Source organism: Peromyscus leucopus, chromosome 19 (genome assembly GCF_004664715.2).
Source record: "Peromyscus leucopus breed LL Stock chromosome 19, UCI_PerLeu_2.1, whole genome shotgun sequence".
In the NCBI taxonomy this organism is placed as follows: domain Eukaryota; kingdom Metazoa; phylum Chordata; class Mammalia; order Rodentia; family Cricetidae; genus Peromyscus; species Peromyscus leucopus.
This window is the reverse complement of record NC_051079.1, coordinates 51,245,362-51,271,854: the sequence shown is the minus strand read 5'-3', so window position 1 is coordinate 51,271,854 and position 26,493 is coordinate 51,245,362. Positions and strand designations below refer to the sequence as shown.

The 26,493-nt window shown below is 39.2% G+C and overlaps 1 protein-coding gene across 1 annotated transcript in view; it reads right to left on the bottom strand.

Moving 5' to 3' along the window:
* Positions 1–26,493, bottom strand: part of Wdr7 (WD repeat domain 7) — a 301,023-nt gene that overhangs the window by 82,812 nt on the left and 191,718 nt on the right. The window contains 1 exon segment of the mRNA XM_028857247.2: positions 3,305–3,491. Coding sequence (XP_028713080.1) covers positions 3,305–3,491 — 187 coding nt within the window.

Here is a 26,493-nt window from a genome sequence, read left to right as displayed (position 1 = left end):
CAGCAAGCTTAGCATCATGGACAGAGAAGCAAGGCAGTTGAGCCCCCTTACTGTGTAGACAGTAAATCAGTGCCAGCAGGGCGTGAGGGGTGGGGGTGGGGGAGAGTCACCTTTAAGCCCATGGACACTGCTGCTCAACTTCCCCTTCTCAGTACTCCTTAGGCTCTACCAAGTGTGTCATGAATGTAAGAGGCCATTTTCAATCTAAATCTTGTTAGAGATTAATAAGCAAACATTTTCTTGCTTATTATGCAATTTATCATGATGAAAAGTACATTGGACTCCTCAAGGCTACATGCTGATACATTCATTTATTCAGAGCTGTGTAGAGAAAGTCATACTAATCTTTGTGACAGAAAGGATGTAATAGCAAGATTTAAATTACCTACTGAAAACTATAGGATTTATGTCTCTTGACATACTCTCTGTAGATGAGGCATATATACATGTTTACTTTGCTGATATAAGCTTATTTTAAAAACAAAACTATTAACAATAAAACTAAAATGAAACCTACCATTCATTCCAGGTAACAGAATAGAGTATATAAACTTGTGAAATTGGGATTGGTCATATTTGAAAACAAACTACCATATTGGATAATTAAACATACTACATGCTTCTCATGATAAAGCAAGAGGGCTTCAGGACGTGCAGCCCATGCTGTGTTCTCCTGTGGGTACACAGCATCAAGTCAGGAGGAGGCTAAAGGTAGAAAATATGTTCTAGAGATTTGCACAAAGACCATCTGCCTTGTACTATTGGTGTAAACTTATAGGCCAGCATTCCCTCCTAATCCCAAAAGTCACCTGAGAAATATCTGCTGCCCTCCTTTACCAGAAACCATTCTGGCCACTAATCCATAACACTGCTCATTTGCCAGTTTGTAATCTTTTGAACACTGGAACCATCACAAACATCACCACTTAACACAGCTGCCATAGTAACGCCATCAGTCTCTTAATGCTCTGGTTAGCTTTTATTTCCAACCCCAGTCACCTGACTCCTCTATTAGACTGTGTTGTGGGCATGTCTGCAGGACATCATCTTGATTGCTAACTGAGGTGGAAGGACCCAATGCACTGTGGGCAATACCATCCCTAGGAAGTTATGTGATATATGCGTAGGAAAGCTAGCTCAGTATGAGCCAAAGCCAGGCCATTCCTCCATGGTTTTGGCTTCAAGGTCCTCCCTTAACTTCTCTCAGTGATGGACTGTGACTTGGAAAGTATAAAGGAAATAAGCCCTTTTGTCCTAAGTTGGTTTTCGACAGAATGTTTATCATAGTAACGGAGAAACAAATGAAAACACTTAAGATGTGCTAACCACTCCTCTCAGTTCTTTGCAAACATAATCTCACTTAGCATCAACCTTTTGAAGCAGACACTTTAATTCCATTCAGGTAGCTAGGGAGACCTAGAAGTGACATTAGAAAACATGGAGGTATGACAAGAGGTAAGAGAGGAAAGCAGCTGTCTAGGTTTGCAGTGAATACTCTCCTCCTACCAGTTCACCCGGGGCACTGGGCAGTGGATGGCTAATCTGTAGGCAGTCACAGCACTGTGTTCCAGACTTCAGTTGCCTCTCTGGCTTCCACACAGTGTACTTAGCCCATCTAGCAGAAAGACAGCAGGTCCCCACGTGCTGTAACCAGAGGGAACTGTGGCATAAGGAAAAGCAGCCATGAAGCAAAGAGCGATCATTTTAGTTTTTAAAAAGGTCAACAACGATGACACTGGTATGTTTTTACAGAGAGAGGCATCATGGGACAATTGAGGAATTTCTACCACTTTATATTCACTAGGATGAACTACTTTAAAAAGTAGACAGAAAAATGGAAATCTTATTTGTACAGTGCTGAAGATAATGAAAATTCAACTGCAATGAAAAATTGTTCGGTAGTCCTGGAAAATTTAAAGATGGAATTATAAGCCCTACTAATTCCACTTTGAAAATGAAAATGAGTTCCCACATAAACACTTACATATGAATGTTCACAGTAGCTCTGTTCACAAGACCAAAAGGTGAAAAATAGCTACATGTCTATCAACAGATAAACAAGACATTGTCTAACAGTAGGTGGGATGGAATCCAGCTAAAATACAAAATAAAACAGTGAAACACACTACAATAGGAATGGACTCTAAGAGGGATAAGTGAAAGAAGTGAATCATCAAAGACTACAGGATGCACGGGTTCATCTCTGTGAACTGCCCAGGACAGGAAAATTTAAGAAAAGCCGAAGATTAGTGTTTCCTAAGGCGTGTAGACGGAGGAATGAATGGGAGAAACTGCTTAATGGACAATGGAGGCTTTGGAGTCAGCACTACTGGGGACTAGGTAGTTGTGATGGCTGTACACTGTCACTTTACTTTTGTTGATAATCACCAAGTTTATGCCACTTGCATAATATACCCAAAGGAGAGGTGTTTTCCTGGAATCAGGAGACTGGGTTCTAAGAGAGCACCAATGCCCATCTTTACCACCACAACTCCTAGCCATCAGCAAGTGTTCCCACTCATTTCAGGTTAGCAACTCTTTCTGTACATTTTCCTCTTTTGTTATTTTTAAAGTGATGATTATGGTATATTAAAAAATTTAATGCATTTCATTTACTTAGTAATGTGTACACTGTGTGTGCGCACGCATACGAGTGCAATGCATCAGGGGAGGTCATAGGACAACTTGCAGTAATTGGTTCTTTTCTTCCATCATGTGGGGCCAAGAGATTGAACTTCAGATTGTCAGTTTTGGTGGCAAGTATCTGTGCTCACTGAGTCATCCTCCCTTCCCAACTCCAGTCATCATACAATTTGTCACTGACTACATGCAAAGGAAATGCCAATAAGGTTAATTTAAAAATTAACAGGAATGTAGAGGAGCAAGTCTCCAAATTGTCTAGCCCAATCTTCTATTAGTAAAACAGTTTTGATCTAGTACCAATTATGCATATCATTTTCCTTATGAACAATAGGTTTACATAATTATTAATCAGTAATGTCTCAAGGTATAGTAAACATAATTTGAAAATTATGTAATAGATCATTCATTGTCTCAAGCTACATCTCAATTTTCTATTTTGTTGAGTTTGTATTGTTATGTTTTGTTTTTGTCTTTTGAGACAGGGTCTTACTGTGTGTCCGGCTTTGAACTTGGAGCAGTCCTCCGGAATTGGCATACTGAGTGCTGTGTCTACCAGTATGGCTGTCATGCCCTGTGGAATCACTGCTGATTAAACACAGTTTCTAAAGTCTAGCCAATACCTCCACCAGCAACACACTAACCCACGGGAATTCACACATACTTGGCAAGTTGTTTCTCAGCGTCTGCACACAGCTCCAGAAGCCCCATCAGAACAGCAGACACATCCATGTAAGGCTCCCACACTGTGAACCCTCGTCCAATCAGGTCAATGGCAGTTCTCCGGATGGTGCTATGAGGAGGAAGTTTGGGACTTGGTGGCTGTAGCAGAAGAAATGTCAGTGCCTTACCTAAAAAATAAAAATAAAAATCAGAGTATTAAGTATACTTTGAAAATATAAGTATACTTCAATTTTTTTCCAAAAAAGAGTTTGATCAACAAAACCATAAAAGATTTTAAACTTATACTTTGTTTAGCACTTAGGCTACAATATTTTGTGGTATATTCTTAAGTGCTTAATTACATATTAATTATATATAAATACATACTTCAACACTGAAAAATGAGTGGCCTATCTCCCAATGCTCCTTTCAACTCAGCATCACAAATTAAAGATGGCTCAAATAATGTAATGTAGGATTTTCACATTTCTATCCTTTCTATCATATCTAACACAGGGCATGAACAAACACATCCATCAGGAGGCCTTGTCTTTAGAGGCAATATCAGTAGAAGGCTACACAAGGCACCGTGTGAGACTTGAGGTTGGAGACATTTCTTTCCACATGCTGGTACATTTACAATAATAATCTTCATACAAGTTTATTATATAAATATAAAAATAGCATAATACAATTTCTAAATCTGATCAAGCCATCTAGTTTTGGATGAACATGTGTCCTTTTATGCTGAAGGTTGAGCCTAGTAACAGTTAGTTCACTCAAGCTCAGTGGCCAGCAACTACAAAGGCCCATTCACTTCAAAAGGCATTTTGACATTCAAAAAGAAACCACTAGAAGTCATGGGAACTTTATTTATTTATTTATTTATTTATTTATTTATTTATTTAGGTAGTTAGTTAGAGTTTTTTGTTTGTTTATGTTTTCTGAGACAAATTCTCTCTGTCAGGCCCTGACTGTCTATCTTAGAATTCACTATGTAGACCAGGCTGGCCTCAAAGGCACAGAGATCAGCCTCTCTGCCTCCCAGGTGATAGAATTAAAGGCATATGCCACCACCCGAGGCTAAGAAAACTAATTTTGAAGAGCTGCTTTTGTTTGCTCTCTGGAGAAGTTGCAAAGCAGTTCCTAAATCACAGAACAAACAACCTGCTGAGAAAGAGAAGCACAGGCATCAGGTGCACACAGAGGGTTAACCACGCTAGACCGACTTTTAGAGACTGCGGCTTCAGTTACTCACCGAGCCTCAGTGTCCTTGTCTAAGAAGTAGTGGCAATGATGGCTTTCTCTGACGAAAAGTACAAGTGTGGATTGTGCTGATGCTACAGAACATATCAGCCAGCTCCTTTCAACTCAGCATCACAAATTAAACTACCCCAGAAAGTGTTCAAAACATGGCATGCAAGACTCATGAAGAACACGTTCAATTATCTCTGCTTTGCTGTTTAATATTGCCTTCCTTTTCTTATTTATTTATTGTGTGTGTGGATGAAGTCAGAGACAGCTTCTGGGAGATGGTTCTTGCCTTCTACTATGTGAGTACTGGGAATCAAGTTCAAGTGACCAGGCTTGGAAGCACTCGCCTTTACCTGCTGAGCCATCTCACTGGCCCAATCCATCTGTTTTCTAAAAAAAAAACATGGTGCATAAATTGTAATATATCTGACATAAAAATTAATTATTTAATCTTAAATAGCCAACTACTGAGTAGAATAGCTTGAAATGGAGGTGAAAAGGAAAAGTTCTCTAAGTGAGTCTATGGAAGCATTCTGTGTACTGGTGGTTCTGAACTCAGTCACAGAATCTTTTAAAAATCTGTTGGAAAAAATGAATAAATAAAATGTGCATACATACAATGGAATTTTATTCAGTTATAAGGAAAAATCAAGACATTTACAGGAAAATAGATGGAAATGGAAAGCACATTAAGTGAAGTAACTCAAATTCAGGAAAACAGATACCACATTCTCTCATATGCAGATCTTAGATTTTAATTTTTATACATGTTTCTAGGGGTGCGGGTGTAGCTCATAAAACTAGAAAAGGAAGCATCAAAGTAGGAAAAAGATGTCTTTGGGAGGCAAGGAGAGTACAGATCACGTGTGATCTTAACGTAGAAGGGAGGGTAGCTCCTGCATGTAACCCTGCCAGCCTGAGTTTGCTCCCTGGGCACAGGGAAGCTGTCTTCTGACACTGTCTGTATGCCGTGGCATGGCAGGCTCCCACCTACAGCCCACGCCTACACAATAACTAAAGAGCAGGGTGGCTATGGGGGAGGGAAGCAGGCCAGCAAAGGGAAGTCAGCAGGACAGAGGGAAGGAATGGGGCAGGAGGAACAACAAAAAACAAAGAACATGTGAAAGTGTGTGTCACAGCAAAACCAACACTTCACTAAAGAAAAAAACTTGTATATATATAATGCTGGATACCAAAGCATTTCCCCTGGAACACTACATATGTAGACAAAGCCACCAATTCTGTGTCAGAATGGCAAAGCAGCCATGACTATGGGTTCACTACGCATGCATGAAACTAAATAAGCATGCACAAAAGATCTCTGAGGAAAAAAAAACTGATAAACACTTCATATGGGATTTATGAATTTACCCATGTCCAACCACGTCAATGAACTAATAAACCTTCATGCTTTGCTTTTGGGAGAAAGAATTAACCCATTCTTCTTTAAAAAGTAATCCACTCTTCTCTACACTCTGGTCATTTTTTTTTTTTAAACGTTTCTGTGCATTTCCCTTTTTCTCTGTTAATTGTACTAGCCTCTTGAGGGCAGGAACTGTGTTTCTTGTAGCTCTTTGCATCTTCCAACTTCCTCATCACAGGACACACTAGTGCCTATCATGGACTTCAGATCTGCCTCTTCTGCATGAGCATTTCTAATGCATCCCTGATGCAGTAAGTCAGAATGCTGTTACAAAATGACAAAGAAACTGTCACCTTCCTGCGTGTTTTCAGGAAGTCGTAGAAGCTGCAGAGAAACCCATCCTTCTGTTCTCTGCAGAAGCAGGAATGGCTTCCAGTCTCAGCACTCTGGTCCCCTAAGGCAAAGAGGAGTATGTTTCCTAGACACAATGTTTTAAGCCATCTCAGTGGCCATCTCCCCTCACTGCAGGCTGCCACATGTGTTACAGAATTTTATCTACATTTGTGGCCCAATGTCCAACAGAGTCAGGTGTTGGTTCTAGAGGCAGAGTTCACATTCAGCTGAGCAGAATGGATCACAGAGTTCCCTGGCAGACTCAAGAAAGAGAGAAACCCAGATGAAAAGGCAGGGCTGGGAGGTTGTTCTGGCCTTTTCCAGCAGGAAAGTGAAAGGTAGCAGTGTATTTCACAGTCCTTTGTGATTATCTCAGACTTTCAGCTTTAATATTTGTCCCCGAGTTTTATTTTATGGTAAAATAAATCATATTATCTGGTGACCAATGTGGGGTGCCATTTGTAGATGGGGTTTTTCTTTCCTGCCAGTCATCTCTGTCCCACCAGATGGCTCCTAAATAACCACACAGAGACTTATTAATTATAAATGCTCGGCTGATAGCTTAGCCTTGTTATTAACTAACTCTTACAACTTAAATTAACCCCTATTTCTTATATACACTCTATCATGTGGTAGTACCTTTTTTCAACACAGCACATACATGTCCTGCTTTCTCTGCATCTGGCTGGTGACTCCTCTGCCCCCACTTCTTCCCAGTGTTCTCTCAGTCTGGCTCTCCTGCCTAACTTTTGCCTGCCTAGCTATTGGCCATTTGGCTCTTTATTAAACCAATGAGAGTAATACATATTCAGTGTACAAAAGGATTATTCTACAGCATTTCTCCCTTTTTTCTAATTAAATAGGAAGGTTTTAACTTTAACATAGTAAAACTATATATAACAAAAACAGCTATCAAGTAAGAATAACAGTTACAATATTTAGTCCATTGGTATTTGGAAAAATTAGAGAAAATACTCTATTATCTTTGTCAGTCTGAAGTTTTATATCTAATTTACCTTTTATCATAACTAAGAAAAACTTTAAGTCTGATTATTTAGTCTTTAACTCCCAAAAAGACCCCAGAAGGGTGTAATATTACCCAATGACAGGGACATCTGGCTGCGTTGACATCAAAGATGTAAGAGCTAGTTAGTAACAAGCCTAAACTATCAGCCAATCATTTATAATTAATAATAAGTCTCTGTGTGGTTATTTGGGAGCTGGCTGGGAGGACAGAGCTGACTGTGGGGCAGAAAAATTCCACCTAAACACATGAATACTAAATTATGGACCTGGCTGCTCTCCAAGTGCCTCTATCTGGAAATGCTAAGGACAGCTTCCTCACAACTCAGATATATTCTTCCTGAGAACAATAAGAACAAATATCATCAATAACAAAACAATAAGAGACTGACTTCTTAGTATTTCCTATCACTGTTTTGGTGCAGTGGAAAGGGCAGCCTGGAAGAGGTGACCACATGACTTTGAATGAAATGGCAGGAAGGAGAAACCAGCAAGGGTTTCTTAGAAGACTCTGGTCCCTGTAATGGTCCTTCAGAGTGCCTGCTCCTCTCACATGTGGTGGTGACCAGGCATTGAAGGTAAAGATAGTGCCTGATGAGAAACATAAGGTCTCAGGACCTTATGCATCATTCCATTCAAGAACCTTCTGCAGTTGAAAGTGTAGTCTCCAGATAACAAAGGTTCCAACCATTATGCCAGGGCAAGATTCACAGATCTGGGAACCCATGTGGAAGGCATCAAAAGAGGAGAGAGAGAAATGGTCATCTTCACAATGTTTTTCTTAAGTCTACTAACAAGAAAATGTTTGCTCCTTTTTGATGAACTCTTTTGGAATTACAAAGACTTACAAATGCCAAAACTCTACATCTGTCTCAAAGAACTCATTCAAAAACAACATACATAAATCACAGATGCTACAAAGATTTACTGAATTAACTCTTTTGGTTTCAAAACATGTTGTTCAATAAAGATGCTGAGGACTCTCCTGTGTGCCAGGCTTTTTCTTTTGAGCCACCAACCAGCTCCCAAAACATGATACAGAGACTTATTATTAGTTATGAATGTTTGGCCTTAGTTTATGCTCATTTCTAGCCATCCTTTTTTCTTTAACTTAATCTGTTTCTCTTCATCTACATTTTGCTTCAAGGCTTACCTTTCTTTTCTTCAGTATATCTTACTTTCACTGCTTCTTAATGTCAGTCTGTCTGTCTGCTAACAGCTTCTAGCTCCAGGCATCTTCCTCTCTTTCTCCCTCATTCTCTTCTCCTTCTCTCTCTCCCATTCTTTTTGAGCCTAGATCTCACCTCTCATTTATTCTCTCCGGCTGCCAGGCCCTGCCTATCCTTTTTCTGCCTAGCTATTTGCCATTCAGCATGTTATTAGACCAATCAGGTGCCTTAGGCAGGCAAAGTGAAACAAATGCAGCACATCTTTACATTTTTAAACAAATGCAGCATAAGCAAATGTAACATATCTTTGCCTAGTTAAAGTAATATTCTACAACACTACTGTTAATCAGCAATAATGGCATCAATGCCCTAAAGGAACTTTAAGTAAGAATTAGCTAATCAGAGGCAAAAGTAAATGGAAGAAAACATTCCAAGCAAAGCAAAACACAGCAAGATCTGGGAACTACATAGAGCACTGTATGTCTTTCTTTGAACAGAAAGTGGTTTAGGGTATGTAGCAAGCAATTTCTGCCACTCCTCCCTGCTTATATTAGAATAAAATTCTTCTCTCTCTCTCCTCTCCTCTCTCCTCTCTCTCTCTCTCTCTCTTCTCCCTCCCTCCCTTCCTCTCCCTCCCTCCCATTTCTTCATCCCTCTACCCCACCCACCTGTGGTGCTAGGGATTGAAGGCAGGCATCACTCATGCAAAACACATAGTCTACACTGAGCCATACATTAAGTATTTAAAAAACAACATCCTAACCTCTGGCACTTACTCTAGTTTCTTTTTAGATTTGTTTTTATTTTTACTTATGTGTACAGGTGTGGTAGCCTGAAAGTCAGAATAGGCATTGAATCCCCTGAAGCTGGAGTTAAAGGTAAGTCCTCTCATGTAGAGCTGGGATTCAAACTCAGGCCCGAGCCATAACTCCAGTCTCCATGTCTCCATCCAGGCATTTGTTCTCTCTTTAATGGTAATTTTATTTATTCATTTATTTTTCAACCTGATAAAGGTTCAACATTCCCTTGGTCATGTGAAGTTGTAAAAAGTACTTCCTTCTCTGGCATAGGCTTAGCACAGTGTTTCATACACAACTGTAGCTTCGGCAAATACTGAGGATTGCTTGATGCTGTGTGTGTTCAGCACAGTCAACCAATCCTGCTTCCCAAGAGTCACCTACAACCTGTCTTAGCCCATGGCCCAGTTCCTGTGGTTCTAAGGGAAAATGAGAAAGATACCAACAGTAAGTTATTTATCTTAAAAGAAGTTATTAAATGAAAAAGAATGCTTATTTAAGGTAATAATGGGCTTACTATTTTCTTGGTAAAATTATCTTCTTAAAATTTTGACAGAATACAGAAATTTTAAATAAAATTATATATAATAGTATTTTCTAATGTTCATATAATACAAAAAAATTGAAACAGTTCTAAATTTCCTCAAATAGAATTAAATATAATTCTATAAATTTTACTGGCTTATGGTACCTAAAACACTGCAATGCACTGCCACTTTGAGAGATTTAATGATTTCTCTATGACTCACGAACACTAAGACCTATTCCTGGCCACCGGTCTGGACTACACACACCAAGGGGCTCTACCTCAACTCACCACAGACTGAAATGATACATTATTTTGTGCAATCTGGAGCTGCAATCAAGGTCAAATGATGGCATTCTTGCCGCCCCGTAAGACAGTGAGTGGTACAGACGGCGGCAGCTTCACAGTGAGGATCAGCGTGCAGTGTGCCACCACCACTCTGTGTAGCCGAGTGTACAAACACATTGCCAAGTTCAGACAGATGCAGAACCCAAGAGAACAAAACAAAAGCTGAACACACAAAAGCCCGGCACTGGATAAATAACAATTAACTTGGAGCCTCTGGCTGTTGAGAAAATTCTGTCAACCTGCAGCCAACAGTAATATCAATAGTTAATATTTTAGTGTTATTTTACCATATTTCTTATTTTTTGAATGATATCAACTTTAATCTTAATGGTTTTTAAAAGAGCAATAATGCAAGAAAAGGTTGACACTGAGCTCTACCAGGAAAACACTAAAGCTGGGGAAAGGGCTGAGACAAAGAGCAAAGTAAAGCCCTATAGGCTGTGCTGAAAGGGGGCAGCATTGGAGTACGGCTCACTCACCGTTCTGTCACAGGAATACTATTCAGTCATAAACAGAATTCAATCAAAAACAACAACAAAAACTAAACAACAACCCCCCCCCAGAAAAAATCAGTGCTTAATATTTTTGTAGTTATCTCCCTAGTTACAATCGTTTTTCAAAAATAAATAAGCAGATCATAGCACACAGGCACATGAATTCATTCGTGCTATAATAATATTACGGAAAATGCCTAATGAATTTGTATTCTGAAACATGTATTTATCATAAAGCACAGCCTCAATTTATTAAAGAATGTTATACACACTTAATACCACATGAAAATGCTTCATTAGCTGAAAAGAAGTATAGTTTATACTTCTATGGACATCATGCATTATTTTCATCATTACTTGCTTGATAACATCTATATACTGTTTCACTTTTTCCCTCTGACTGAACCTCACAGTGAGACCTTCAGTCCCTCACAGCACATCACAAATACAACAGGCATGTAGAAAAGCAGACTTGTTTGGTTCACGTAGGACACAAACACCCCAAACAGCCACCTGCCTGCTATACACAGCAGCACAACAACATAGTTCATGTATTTATTTTCCACAGCCAATTTATCAGATCCCACCAAGACACCAACTTAAATTATATAGTAATGCTCTATCCAGTTTGTGTAGAATGTCACTAAACAAGAAAAAGTCTTGGTGAAAGTGTGAAACCAGTGACATTTTGCTCAGCCTCTCATTTGTGATTTTTTAAACCCTTTCACTGTAATTTTGCCTAAGACTTACCATCTACTCTTGTTTGAAACCTGAAGCCCTCATAGCTGTGTCTAGAACTCACTGTCATAAGCACTCTGGCAATCAGCAGGAGATGGCTGTGCTGGAGAACTACAGGCTGCCGGGAAGGGAGGGCAATGTAAGAGAGGGCTGCAAATTCAGAGCAACTCTGGGTTTTATGGCAACCAATGCTGTGAGAAAATATTAGCTGGGAAGAAAAGATTTAAGAATTAGAAATTAAAGCAGAAGTCAGCGTCAAATCAGACTTCAACTAGGGAAAATTAAATATTTTTTTTTCTTACTGGTTTAAAACACCACAGCACTTCAGAGAATTTTTTACATGGCCTCAGTGACATGATCTCAGCTCTGCTCACTCCTAAACCAGGTAACAGTCCTACTTACAACAACCTCAGTAGGCAGACTTAAAATCATGGATGAAGAAACAGCCACCTAAAGCAGGCACAGTCCGACTTACAACAACCTCACTGGGCAGACTTAAAATCATGGATGAAGAAACAACCACTAACTGAACGTGGGTCTGAACAGCAGAGAAGGAAAAGGGGTCACATTTTTAAAATACTTCAATTAATAGCTCAACTACAAGGAAATTCCTGAGGGAAAGAATATTATATACACTTTAAACCGAATGAATTTATTATGATTTACGCCATTACAATGAGTGTGAAATGAAGAAATAGATTGGCCACTTGTTTCAAAGTGTAACCTAGGAAAGACAGAAGCCTTTTCCCCCTTGCTATGCCCATCAAAGATCAGAAAGGGCAGAGCACCAAGAGAACTATTTCTTTGCTTCACACAGGTATTTGTTTGATTAAAAATGATGCTAATATGTGTTATTTGTAAGTATGGAATACTTAGGATAAACACTTTTATAACTAGATGCTGGTGGCAAAGGCCTTTAACTACCAGACTTAGGGAGCAGAGGCAGGAGGAGTTCTGTGAGTTCAGGGCCAGGTCTATATAATAAGACTTTGTCTCAAGAACAAACAAATAAGCAAACAAGAAACACACACCCCCAGGCAAACTTTTTGCTTCCTGTACAGTGTAAAAAATAAGCCATCATTTCTTTTGATTAAAAAAACACAAAAGAACTCTGTTAAGTTAGAGAACTAGCAAGCATGTTTTAAAACTCATTAGTCTTGTATTAGCTTTACCAAAATAATCCTAGCTTGAAATAATGACTTGTTTCCTTTCTTACAATGGTGGGGGGTCTTGTCAATTAAATCCCAGGGTTCTGAAGTTACATTCAGTCTGAGGAACACACTCAGTTCTTTTGTCCATTTGCACACCTGTAATGCATAAGAATCCAACTATTACTTAAAAGGACAAGAAATGAAGGGCTAGAGAGATGGTTCAGGGGTTAAGAATTCTCGTTGGTCTAGTAGAGGATCCAGGTTCGATTCTCAGGCTCTACAAGGTGACTCACAGCCATTCATAACTCCAGTTGTAGGCAGAGCCAAGGGTTCTAAATTCCTCTTGTGACCTCCACAGCACTGGGCACATACAAGGAGTCCATACATATATAGTCATACATAAAAAATTAAATTTAAAAGATATAAAATAAAAAACCACATGAAAGCAAACAATGATCATCTCTCATAAACACTACTAATATTAACCAAAAGTGAGGGGAAACACACACACACACACACACACACACACACACACAAAAGTGGAAAGAGTGAAATACTCCATTATAACCCCACAACTGTATCTTCTTTGAAATAATTCAATCAAGATAATTGAGGAAGTCACACTATCATAGTAAGATAAATCTCAAAGCAATCTTATGATGAGACCATAAGTGAAGAATAAAATCTTATGAAAAATGACTTGCTCTCTTTTCTAATAACAGTAAAACCTAAGCTGGAACAAAGAGCGGCTGCAGGTTAACCTTTCACAGATATGTGGTGGAAGATCACCAAGGCTGTACCCACAGCGTCTGTTAAAGACCATGAAAGCTGCAGCAAGCAGCCTGGAGTCAGCATACAAGTACGTTCAGAATTGTTGTAGGTACTGGGAAAGGACAAGCACCAAGTTTCTCGATGCACGCCCTGTAAATGGCTCCCTTTCTACACATGTATTCTACTGAATGTGAATAGGGGTTGTGGAAGACGGGCAAACAAAAGTCACTTGGCTGCCCGTTTCTCAGTCTGGACATCTTTGTTTAAGCTTTGACTTGGCTTAAATGAACGAATTAATATTGACAAAAACATCAACTAAGCTAATGAGTTGTTAGTTAAAGCAATAAACATGTCACATTAGAGTCAGCGCAGTAAAGAGGTAATTAGCCCTGGGAAGGCCCTGCTGATTGGAGCTGTTGAAATCCTCTGCTCTTAACCTTTGAGTCCATTATCTACCCCAGAAGTGGTGGCTATGTTAATGGGAATGCTCCAGTAAACATCAGCTCCCTACTCAGTCCACCTCACAGCTCTAGGATGCAAAGGGTGCCAGTGTGCTTACAAGAGCTCCAGGAAAATCTAAAGGAGGCATAGACAACAATGTGCAAATAGAGAAGGGCAAATACATTTTTAAAATATTCAGGTTTCTTTGTGTTTTTTAACAAAAGGACACTTGGCAATGAATCAAGTAACATAAGCTGTAACAAAGAAAAAGTAACATCAATCTCAAAAATACTTCAAGCAACCAACATCAAAAACTAAAAATCTTAGATGATGATTTACACTTATTTAAGAAGAAATAGCCCCATACCATTACTTGTGGAGTCTTGCTTACAGAGACTGCTTTAGAGGGAGTTCTCTAAAAGGCTTCTCCTGGAACCTCTCCTGTTACTTAATTAGCTTAGCCTGTGCTGGGAAAAATCAGATGCTTATAGAAAAATCACAAGGTAGGATGACAAAAATGTATACAGTTGTAAATCCAGAGTGTAGCGTATGACTAAAACCCCACTCTCTGGTTTAGTGGCCCCTTCCTGAAATAAAACAAGACCATGGGGAAAGAAGAACTGGAACCTTGAAATATTTATGTGAATTTCTAAAAGCATTATCAAGTAGATGAGACATTTTGACATTGCGTCTCACCGTATCTACAGACAACTGTGGAGCAGATACTGTCACATGTGGATATAAATAGCCTGATAATACACTGTCTGAGATGGGCATTTTACCTTGGGAAATTTGTTTTACTTTTGAGCATAAAAGCCAACAAGGACCTTCCATGTGAAGCTCACACTATCACTGTTGTTCATTTTGTGTGTTTAATGCCATTTCCTTTTACAGAGGATAAAGATATTGCATCCTTATTTGGTGATGGTTGATGAAAACAAGAGTTTGATGTGCTGTTCCCTGAAGTATATGTGAGTGTAGCGTGTGTGTGTGTGTGTGTGTGTGTGTGTGTGTGTGTGTGTGTGTGTGTGTTTTAGAGGAACAGAGACAATTGAACATTTACTATACAGTAAATCAATATGTGCTATCTTTTCAGGCTAAGTAATTTTGGAAAGGACAGGAAGCAATTAGACGCTTCTTACTGTATTGGCTAATGTATAATTTTAATGTTAAAAACAATCTTTTTTCAAACATAGCTCTTTTCACTAAATTTGCAAAATAGCTACATACAGATTAATTTTCATCAGTTAATTCTTCAACATAACCAAAATCATTGTAACTCAGCCTTCACTTTTAATAGACGTGAAGTAACAGTGTAAATCAAACTAAGAAATTTATTTTTCTGTTATTTCACTATCATTGACATCTAAGTAAAACCTGAAATAGGTTATAGTACTTGCCTGCTATACATCTCTCACACACACACACACACACACACACACACACACACACACACACACACGCACGAAAAAACCTCCCAAAATCCGAATTCTTCTAAATCACCTTGGATCAGTGATAAAAAATAAAAATAAGATTACCAAAATACTGTTAAGGCTTTACAGCCACATATGGATTAATTTGATACCATCAAATCATTTGTTCACATTCAGGAATCTATAACAGAACAATAGTGCTTCATCATTTTTGCCTTTCTCACATATTTGAAATACAGATATAGAAGCAAGCCACAGTTTAAAATGTCAGGGTGAGGGTATCCGAATTGGGAGGAACATAGTTCCATGAAATCACAACATCTGTCAGACAATTCAAGCATGTTCTCTCACTCCAACTTTCCTCCTCGGCCGGCTTTCAATTCAAAGGGAAATCCTACCTTTATCTCCCTAGTGGTTAAAATACTACAGGTAACTGTAGAGAGCTCTTAAGGGAACTGGAGGTGAGCACGGGTGTACACATCTTTTCATCTAATAAGATACAATTATTTAAATGAGACATGTTTCTTGAGTTGATAGTAGTATTCAGTAAGATAACGCATGCCCTGCAAACAGAGGGCAGGCTTTTATGGATCATAATCTTCTCCTTCCATCACCTTACTTGAATTATTTAGACTTTTTATTGTCTTTAAACATAGACATATTCATTGTAATTATACTTAGATTTCAAAGTGGAATTTTAAAAAGTGCAAAACTTACTGAACACTAATCCTTTTTAAGACACTATAAAACATTTTAACAAACAATAAGGAAAAAACACAAAATGGAAGGAAGGAATGAAAAATGCATAAAAGGAATCTGTATTTGCTCCCTGACTGGTAGGCAGCAGGCACAGTGCTGTGTGTTGACATGTGCTATTTCATTTAACTCTGAAAATAGTTCTTTGAGGAATATTAGTTTCATTTGGGGTTGATGTAAAAAAAAAAAATCATTGCCAGAAACCATAACAAAATGCTATTGGTACTGTCGGAATTCCTAACTTGGAATCCTAAATTCTGTCCAAATTAGGTCCGTTGTTTACACAAAAACATGCTATCTAGGTTACATCCTACAATTTTGGATGCTATCTGCAAAGGAGTTTTATGCTTGAAACTTCCAATGACATTCACCACAATGTCCTCTCCTGACAACTCCATAGCAACACACTAGGCTTAACAGTCAGGTACAGAAACTTTTCCACCTGTATGGGGAGTGGAAGCCCGAGCGTCATAACTCCAGGACGCTGACGGCTATTCACCTGAAACCCTACTGTATTAGCACATCCAAACAAGGCAAGAAAAGGCAGCAAATATCACAATGACTGGTTTCCAGCTTGCCCCTATTAACTCTGGCCTAGTTAAAGTGAGCTAGCAATGCCATTTTTCTTCCTTTCAAAATCTGTAGAGGGTGAATCAAATGTGAAAACGAGATCAATTCTGCTCTGAGACAGTAAAGGAGCTCAGCACGAGCCCCGCTTCAGTTATGGAAAGAATCTAACTGTACCAGTCAAGTGCACACTCATAAAACTGTGTTACAGAGGCAGGAAAAAGAACAAGTGTACCCCCAAAGGCAACAAGGAGATTTCATGGTTACTGAGGAGCAAAATCCCTGCAAACAGCACACTGTTCATTGTGTAGACATTGAACACAGCACACTGTCCACCTGCATAGATACTACACAGATAGCACACTATCCACCAGTGTAGATGCGGAACATAGCACATGGTCCACCTGCAAAGATGCTGCAAACAATGCACTGTCCACCTGTGTAGATGCTGCACAAACCACACACTGCCTGCCGGTGTAGATGACATACAGCACATTATCTACCTGTGCAGATGATGAACAGACAACACACTGTCCACCTGTATAGATGCTACACCAACAGCACACTGTCCACTTGCATAGACACTGCACACACAACACACTTCCCACCCGTGAAAATGTTATACAACAGAACACTGTTCATCTGTGAAGATGTTAGAATCTGAAAGTCCCTGTCCCATAGAGTTCCTATGCTGAAATCAAACACCCCAAGTAAATGTGTTAGAGACTTTGGGAAAAGATTATGTCATTAGCACTCCTATGAAATAGGCTTCAAATAACTTGTTCATCCTTCCTGTCACGTGATGATATAGACCAGAAAGTGCCATCTATGAGGTATGAGTCCTCATAACATACCAAGCCTTCTGGCACTTTGATGGTAGACTTTCTAGTTTCCAAAACTATGGGCAATAAATTCATGTGGCTTAAAAAGATCTACTCTTGGCTTCCTTCTCTCTAGCACCTTGAGTGTCTCTGCAACAAATTCCACTTATAAATATTTCATGATGTCTGTCTTAAGGATTGAGACATTAAAAAAAAAAAACCAACCCACAAAACTATTATCACGTCTGCAATAACAATCAGTTCTTTAAATTTGTCAAATAGACTGTCAGGGCTACAATTGTATCCATTTTTTTCTGTCCCTGCCCCAACTTCTCCCCTCTTGTCTGCTTCTCCTTTTCTTCTACTTTTTTACATGAATTATAACGCAAATCCCTCTTGCATTTTTAAATTTATAGTTTGACTTTCCTCTACCTACTGTCAATTCCCATATACCATGGAGTTTCCGTAAGTCTGGCTCTAATGCTCACATGCCTCCAACAGTTTTCAAGCGCTCTCATCTCTGCACTCCAACAATGTAGCTGAGCAGGTTCCACGTGAAGAATGGTACACTGAGGCAGAAGTTTTTTATGTTTGTTTGTTTTTGTTTTGGGGGCTTTTTGTTGTTGTTGTTATTTTCAAGACAGGGTTCAGGGTTTCTCTGTGTAGTTTTGGTGCCTGTCCCAGATCTCACTCTGTAGACCAGGCTGGCCTCGAACTCACAGAGATCCGCCTGGCTCTGCCTCCAGAGTGCTGGGATTAAAGGCGTGTGCTGCCACCGCCCAGCTGAGGCAGAAGTTTAGGATACTGTCTGACTGTCTTAGGGTGGGGTTGGGAACTATAGCCTGGGTCTGTTAATTTCCTGGAGGAAGAAAATAACCAAACTTTATCATTCCATCTTATTGGCTAGAATGCTATTATAAATAATTTCTGGGGCAGGAGAGATGGCTCAGCACTTTTTATTCTGGCAGAGGATCAGAGTTCAGGAGTTCAGTTTCCAGCACCCAAATTGGGTGGCTCACCTGTAATTCCAGCTTCTGGGAATCTGATGCCGCCTTCTGGCCACTTCAGGTTGCCACACATAAAATTCCATACTGTATCTGTATGTCTGTCTGTCTATCTCTTTTTCACACATACTCACAAATTCATAACATTTAAAAATATTTTTAAAAGCTTTACAGAATTTCCTCTCCCTGCTGACTGATTAAACCAAGGCACATTGATAGAAAAACACAGACTAAATGATTTCTATTTACTTGCTGGTTCCCAAAGTAAAAAGGCAATTCCTTAAATCATTAACAATGACATTGAAGTGCATAGGACCCCACAAAGCCTGGTGTCATTGTGAACTTGGTATCAAAGTAAATCTGATGTTCTGCTTCACTTAAGTGGTGGTATTCATGTTTTTATAAAGTAAATGGCATAGTATAGCTTACAGTGCTCAAACAAATTAATAAACTACTTCTAAACTGTGAGTCTCTGTGCATGGAAGTAATTCCATATCAAATTACATTTTTGTTAGCACTTGTATGACTTTATATAACACAGAGACACGTTTCTTCATAAGATAAAATTCAAGTGGGTATCATTGCTACTGAAAAAGAAAAAGATTGCATTCTTAACTGTTCAGTTGCCAGGGCAGCACTATTACTCACTCTCTAGCTTCACCCAAATAGAGGTAATAAAAACAGATGGACTGCAGAACAATGATTTCTAAACGTTTCCTACTATCAAAAAAGCAATCATATAATGGACAAGTTCCACCACTGTTTGGAATAAGATATACTTAAAATCTAAGCTTCATTTGGTGCTAAGTCTTTGCTTCACCAAATCTGCTCCCACCTACTGCCCAAGCAACAGTCAGTTTTATAACATCTATGTGCTTTCTTATTACAATATCTTAAGTGTTCCATGTCAACAGTTTGTATTCATTTAATATTTATTTCATCTTCCTTCATTTTTTCAATCCTCTTGTTATTGTATAAAACAAAACTTTACAATATTCTATTGTTGCTTGGTTCATTCACAAAGAAAGGGTCTTTTGAAGAAAGAAGCTTAAAAATAACTGAAAGTGAAGTCTTTTCAGCAAGACAGAAGGTTTAAGTATAAGATCACATAGCCAGCAAGTCCTTTCAGTGAGGGCATAACTCTACTTCTTAGCTACTTCCCTTCTGTCAGGAGAGACAGTAGAAATGACTACACTTGATTGGCACTTTCCACAGGACATGAACAGTAGAAACTGAGAGTGTCCCACGTAGAATTACCCAGCATTTTCTGAATGAAGGCTAAAACCCTGACCCTTTGCTGAGGAGCTATTGGCAACTGACAGCTACAAGGGAAGGGAGAGTCAGTTTTCTTCAGGGATGTGGTCCATGAGAGACGAGCCAAGCTCCAGCAGGTGGCCTTACACCCATGCAGAGTAAATCTAGCTCTACACAGACAGCATACACTTACACAGAAATAGACACAGGAAGACACACATAAATGAAAAAAATCTTCAAAATTTAATAGGATATAAACTAGATCAATAAAAGCTGCACAACCTTCATGGTAGAGGAGACACTTTCTGTTATTATTTTAATTTCTGTTGTTATTATTTTAAGCAAGGTTTAAATTTGCCTTTTATATTTACATAAAAGTAAGCAACCACCACCTAAGGCATTAATGAATAGATAAAGAACACAACAGATAATGATCTGGATACTTACAGGTCAGAAAAGCAGCAGAGTTCAGAAGTGAAGCTGCCATATGCCATGCCAAGAGGACAACCACACAAGAAAATTGGAAGAATTAAGCTACAAGGATTCATACCATTCTACCTTGATTCATAGTGAATAATCTGCAGAGCAAAATATGTTGTTATACAGAGATCAAACTCATGCCACTATGGCATGGAGGTAGTCATAATAACTCGGGAGCTTGTAGCACCCGAAAGTCATTTCTGTTTGTCCACTACACTGATGCCAATTTGCGTGCAGGCTTCTCTGGTTTGATACACTCCCAGATCACTGCACCACTGATACTACATTGTTAGGTTGGGTCATGTAAACTGCCACCATTTCACCATCTTTGACTATCAAGTTGGCAATTAGATACAGTACAAGCTAATACATACTACTTTTCCTAGCCCTTGCCTATGTTTGGCAAATAGAATAACTACATGGCTCTTGCATGTATGTGAACTCAGATGAAAGATGTGAGGTACAAAACAAAAAAGTAGTTACTTTTCCATCTTAGGTTAGCATTAAAATTATTACAACTTTTGAACAAACACATTATGTGTGTGTGCTATATAAATATCCAAAAAGCAAACTCTATAGTTACTCAAATTATCTTGATGGGCAATCAGTAGGTTCAGCATTATGATTTCTGGCAAGGAAAAGAGTTGAAATGACTTTCTGCATAAAAGTATACAATACCGCCGTACTTGGGGAGCGACCACATCAATATTTGAAGACTTGTGCTACTGCCCAGAACTCTGCTCTTCCCAGAAGCACAGTGGCCTGCTCCAGTCAAGCCAACTGCTGCACGAGGCAAAGGGAAGGTCACAGGACTGGCCCAGGAGACACTGGGAGCAGACTGTTCTCATAATATGATGGTCAGCCAGACAAAGCAGAATTTTAAATGGATTTGGGCTTAATGCATTACCTTCTCTTGGCCAGAACCTCTTTTTCAGTGCTTAAGAGTCCAAAGAATTCTCCACCTGCCAATATTATTCCCTCTTTAGCACAAAACCATGAGTAAATCCTCTGCTTGCCATTTTTATTTGTTCCTCACTCCCAGAATGCTGTCCCAGTGAACTGACAACCACAGCTAAAATGGATGGCACTGCAACATTTTACAACATATAATGGAACTGCATTGCCTTTTCTATTTAGGAGAAAATACATCGTAAGGTCCACTGGGGCCGAGGATAAGAGATTATAGGAACCATTTCTCCAGCCTGATAAAATACCTCATAGCAGGCTGTGGCAATTAAGAGGCAAATAAAAGTTAACTATAGAATTTGTATATCTATTGTACATTATAATCAAAGATTTAATCTTGTTAACAAATCACTAATTATTCCTTATCACTAACATTCTTCTGAAGCAATAGGTAAGGGACAGGCCTTTATTAGGCCACTGAGATGCAAACTGGGGATCAACGGCTACCTACCATCATTCATTCATCAGTAAATGCAAAACAGGGTGAGCTGTGCTTTCTACAAACACAGTTTATTTTGTCTTTGGCCTGGTTCTTTTCAGTTTAAATCTACTTCTTCCAGGAGTTACAAGACTGTACTGTATAGAAATGTATGCAATTATGATAAGGAACTTCTTAGAAAAAAGGAGGAAACTGGAGAAACATTAAAATTTCATTTATTTATTTATTTATTTATTTATTTATTTATTTATTTACTTACTTACTTATTTATTATGGTGTGTGTGTGTGTGTGTGTGTGTGTGTGTGTGTGTGTGTGTGTGTACAGGCACATGTGCCACAGCCTGGATGTGGAGGTAAGAGAGTGGGTGCTGGTTGTCTTCTTTCAGCTTTGCATGAGCTATGGAGTCTAACTAGGGTTGAAGGGCAAGCCACCTTTATCCACTGAACCATCTCATCCCTCTATCCCTTCCCCTTCAACCGCTTTAAATCAAAACCTTTTTTTGTATGTGTTGCTTCATGTTCCTAAGGGTGAGTGCACATGGGTGGTGTACAAGTAGGGAGGGCAGGGATCAATGTCAGGGTCTTCTGTAATTGCTCTCCATCTTATTTTTTGAGACAGGGTCTTTCATTAAAGCTGGAGCTCATCAATTAGGCTAGACTCTGGTCAGTGAGCTCCACCTTGGGATTTGCTTGTCTCGGCTCCCTCAGTGCTGGGAATACAAGCACAAAGTCCCACACTTGGTTTTTACATAGGTTTTGGGAGACAAGATCAGGTCCTCAGGCTTGTATGGCAGGCATTTCACACACTGAGCCATCTCTCCAGCCCCAAGAAAACATTTTTTGGTTGGTCTCACAAATACAGACAATAACATAAACCCTTAATTCAAATCACTTTTATAGAGAATAACATTAGCATTATAAGGAATCAAGCAGAGAAGAAAATTGTAGAGATGAGCAAGTCCTCAGTTTTGTGACTATGTTTAGAATTGTAACAGTAAATTATTCCTCCAGGACCAGCTGACACTGTAGGAATCTCAGCTCCAAATCAACTGCACTTCTCCATAGAAATGTCAGGCAGGAAATCAGGCCTTGACAACAGAGCCTTTGCAATGATTGTACGAAGAAGAGAAAGATGCTTCCCTCCCAGGTGTAGCCCTCCAAGCTCTGGGAGCTGGCAGGTGGCTCCCATAGCAGCTTCACCAGCCTGTTTTGTTCAGAAACAGTGAGCTGCATCAAAACTGCTCATGTTCCTACTTCTCCACGAGTGTCTGAAACAGCTCCAAGTTGCTCACACTCAACGACCACAGTATAGTACTTCAGCCTGTACTCTCTGGCCAGTTTCTTGATCATTCACAGTCTGGAAACTCTCTTTAAAGCAGGGGCCTCTTAGAGACAACTACCCACTGGCTGTGGGTATTCTCCCTCAACCCCAGATAGACAAAGGAGCAGCTGATATTTTGCACGCACAGTTTCTGGGTCCATGAGAGTTTATTTTAAGCCCAGGATAAAGAATGGGCTGCCCACCTTTTGAATTGTTGGCCAGTAGAGTCCCATAGAACCCCAAACATTACAGGCTATCACCACTGCTCTTAGTTACTCTGCAGAAGTTGACAGTAAGACTTGTTAATGAAGGCATCACATACTTGGAGAAATCAAGTGGGAAGTGACCTAGAAGATTCATCTCTACTAGCTAGCATTCACAGAGCTGGAAAGGTGCTATGCACAGTACTGGAGGGGAAAAGTAATCATCAATCTCACCTAGTTGTGAACACTGAGAGCTACAGTAATGACTGGCTTTACAAGATATGCCCACTGGTACAATATTGGCACAATTGTTACCAGAGTAGACAACCATTTTCACATTGGATTTGATGCCCCCTTCAAGAAATGGAACCCATACTTGGTACTGCCAATGAAGCCAAAAAACTTATGACTAGATAGGCTATAGGCCCTAAGGGAAAATCCCCTATTACTATTCTTCTAAGTGAATACACTATTATCATGACTCCTAATGACATATACCAATATATCTCCCAACTCTCAGCAGAGAAGTTTCTTCTTGCAATAGATAGCACTTACCAAAGAGACCCCCCAATACGGCAACACATAAAGAATAGGAGAGTATGGAGTGTTAGCACTAAACTAAAGGTGATGTACATATCATATCTGTACCTCCAAGACTCAGATACCTTCACAGAAGAAGGGTCGAAAAGACTGTAACAGCCAAAGGTTGTAGATAACATCAAGTCACTTTCAGGATACCACAGTACTTTTAGGATATATCAGGTCAGTTGCACATTTAAACTCACAGTGATTGTGATAGCATCCACAAGACCTGTGCAAGCCCCAGCCAGCTAAAACTCACAGTATGGAGGAAGGAAAGTGGGCGTGGAATTCCATCACTAGTTGAAGAACTCTTAGTATTTGACAGCTGCTAGAAGAGGGAGAGTCGTTGTTTTTAATTACTGGTGTGATACCTAGTAGGTCAACCACACCCCACAGCAGGCCCACATCCAGGAGTAGTTGGGGAAACACAAATAAATAACAAAGTGTTTTGTTTTGTTTTTTTTAAAAAAGAAGAAAACTTGAAGTTAATTTCATAGGGAGGTAGTAGAAGATCTGGGAAGAGTTGGGGAAAGACAGTAAACTTGATCAAGATACACTGTATGAAATACTCAAAGAATTAATAAAAATATTATAAAGCAACTATTAAACATCTTGTAGTGTTTAACCACTTCCTACTCTGAAAGCCTAGCGATTGCCTGTACAGTAACTGATGAAGCTTCTGTGTCTTGGGGGGTACACCTGAACTCCCTACCTCCCTTCAAGGACTTCCAGGATCCAACATCAGACTCCTTCAAAGGAATTTCTTAAGCACTCAGAGCTAAAGATAGCTTTTATAGTCTTGTCTTATAGACAAGTTGCTACCCTTTCTTCACATAATGGAGATGTAATAATACATTTCAGATGTTAATAGTATTCTTCAAAGTGTCTAGCCCAAGTCAACCTATGGAAGGCATGATGAGATTTCCAATGACAGTGAAAATTTACCAGGATACCTAAATCAAGTCATGATGTTTAGTTTTTATATGTATCTTTAAGAAGTCCACCTAGAGATTGCTTATGATAATCATGCTACATGAGAATGACTAGTGTCTCTGTATAACCAAGAAGCAACTTCAGAAGTCCAGTCTGAATGCCCTCCTTATACTGGAACCCTTTCAATGAATCACTGCTATGAATTGTAAACTTGCTTCCTAGCTTTTATCTTCTTACCACATGTTTATATATTCTTAATCACAAATTCATCTTATGTGCTTTTTAATTTCATAAAAGTAAAAGAGCTCAGCTGGGTGTACACGCCTTTAATCCTAGCACTCAGGAGGCAGAAGCAGATGGGTTTCTGTGAGTTTGAGGCCAGTCTGGTCAACAAAGCGAGCTCCAGGACGGCCAGGACTGTTACATAGAGAATCCCTGTCTCAAAAACAAAAAAACAAAGCACAACATATAACAATAAAATTAGGTAGATAGATGATAGATAGATAGGTAGATACATACATACATACATACATGATAGATAGATAGATAGATAGATAGATAGATAGATAGATAGATAGATAGATAGATAGATAGGCAGGCAGATGATAGGTGAACTCTAATTGCTCAAAATCTTCATCAAAGTTTGATGCCATTGAGCTTTAAGCTTTCTGTGTGCTGGGTAAGAAATGACAGCACATTGTGCTTCCAATTTCTAAGTCACTGCTAACAAGACTCAACAGCTTGTTGTGATCTTATTAGCCAATCTTGTTTCCCTTCTGAGAAGCTCTTTCGCCCATTTTTTCCTCCTACGTAACTTTTGTTTACTTGATAAGCTTTTTTTTTTTTTGGTTTTTCGAGACAGGGTTTCTCTGTGTAGCTTTGCGCCTTTCCTGGAACTCACTTTGGAGACCAGGCTGGCCTCGAACTCACAGAGATCCGCCTGCCTCTGCCTCCCGAGTGCTGGGATTAAAGGCGTGCGCCACCACGGCCCGGCCTTGATAAGCTTTTTATACATAAGTAATTCCTCACCTCTCCTCACTTACATTATAAATATTTTTCCTCTCTTGTGGTTTCACTTTTTACTTTCTTGGTAGAGTTTGGAATTCTAATGTAGTTGAGCTTATCCATCTTCATTATGATTTGGCTGAGCTTTCTATTGCCTACTTATGAAACTGTCCTTATCCCAAAGTCACGCTCTCCTGAATCATCTGTAAAATGTTTTTTAAATGTTTTGTCTTTTCTATATAAACTGTTAAACCCACATGGATTGACTTTGGGTAACAATAGACATTAGAGCTTTAATTTGATTATGTTTTATGCCAACTCAATGACACTAATATGGTTTGAATCTAAAGCATCCCTCATGGGCTCTTGTTCTGAAGGCTGCACACCAGCACAGAGCATAATTCTGAAAGCTGTAGTGTCTTAAGGAGGTGGGCTTGATGAACAGAATTAAGTGTTAAAGCTTAAAGCTGAAAGGGAATCTGTTTCTGTCCAGCTCTCTGTGTGCTGTATGCCACCAGGTGCAGTCTCAGCACAGGCTTCCTTCACCATGCCTCCCGGCTAGGCTAGACTGAGACTCTCTCACATCATGAGGTTTGCCGATCAGGTATTAAGTCACAACAATGAGAGAAGTCTAAAATAAACTATCATATAGTTAAACATACTTTAGTAATTTATTTTGGGGGTACTTTCCTAGTATGCACAGAGCCCTACATTTGATTCCTAGGACATACAAATGCAAAGACATACTAGATTTTATCATTGACTTCACTGATCTACAATCAAATTTTATGCATTTATAAAATTATTGTTACACTGTTTTATGAGACTGTTGATCTCTTTGAACTAGTTACTGGGGATTTAAAGTAGCTTTGATGTATCAACACAGAGCTTCCTGGTTTTGCTTCCTTTCCTTAGGAGTGCCATAGCTTGTCTCTTGAGTGTACTCTTGAGTGTGGTG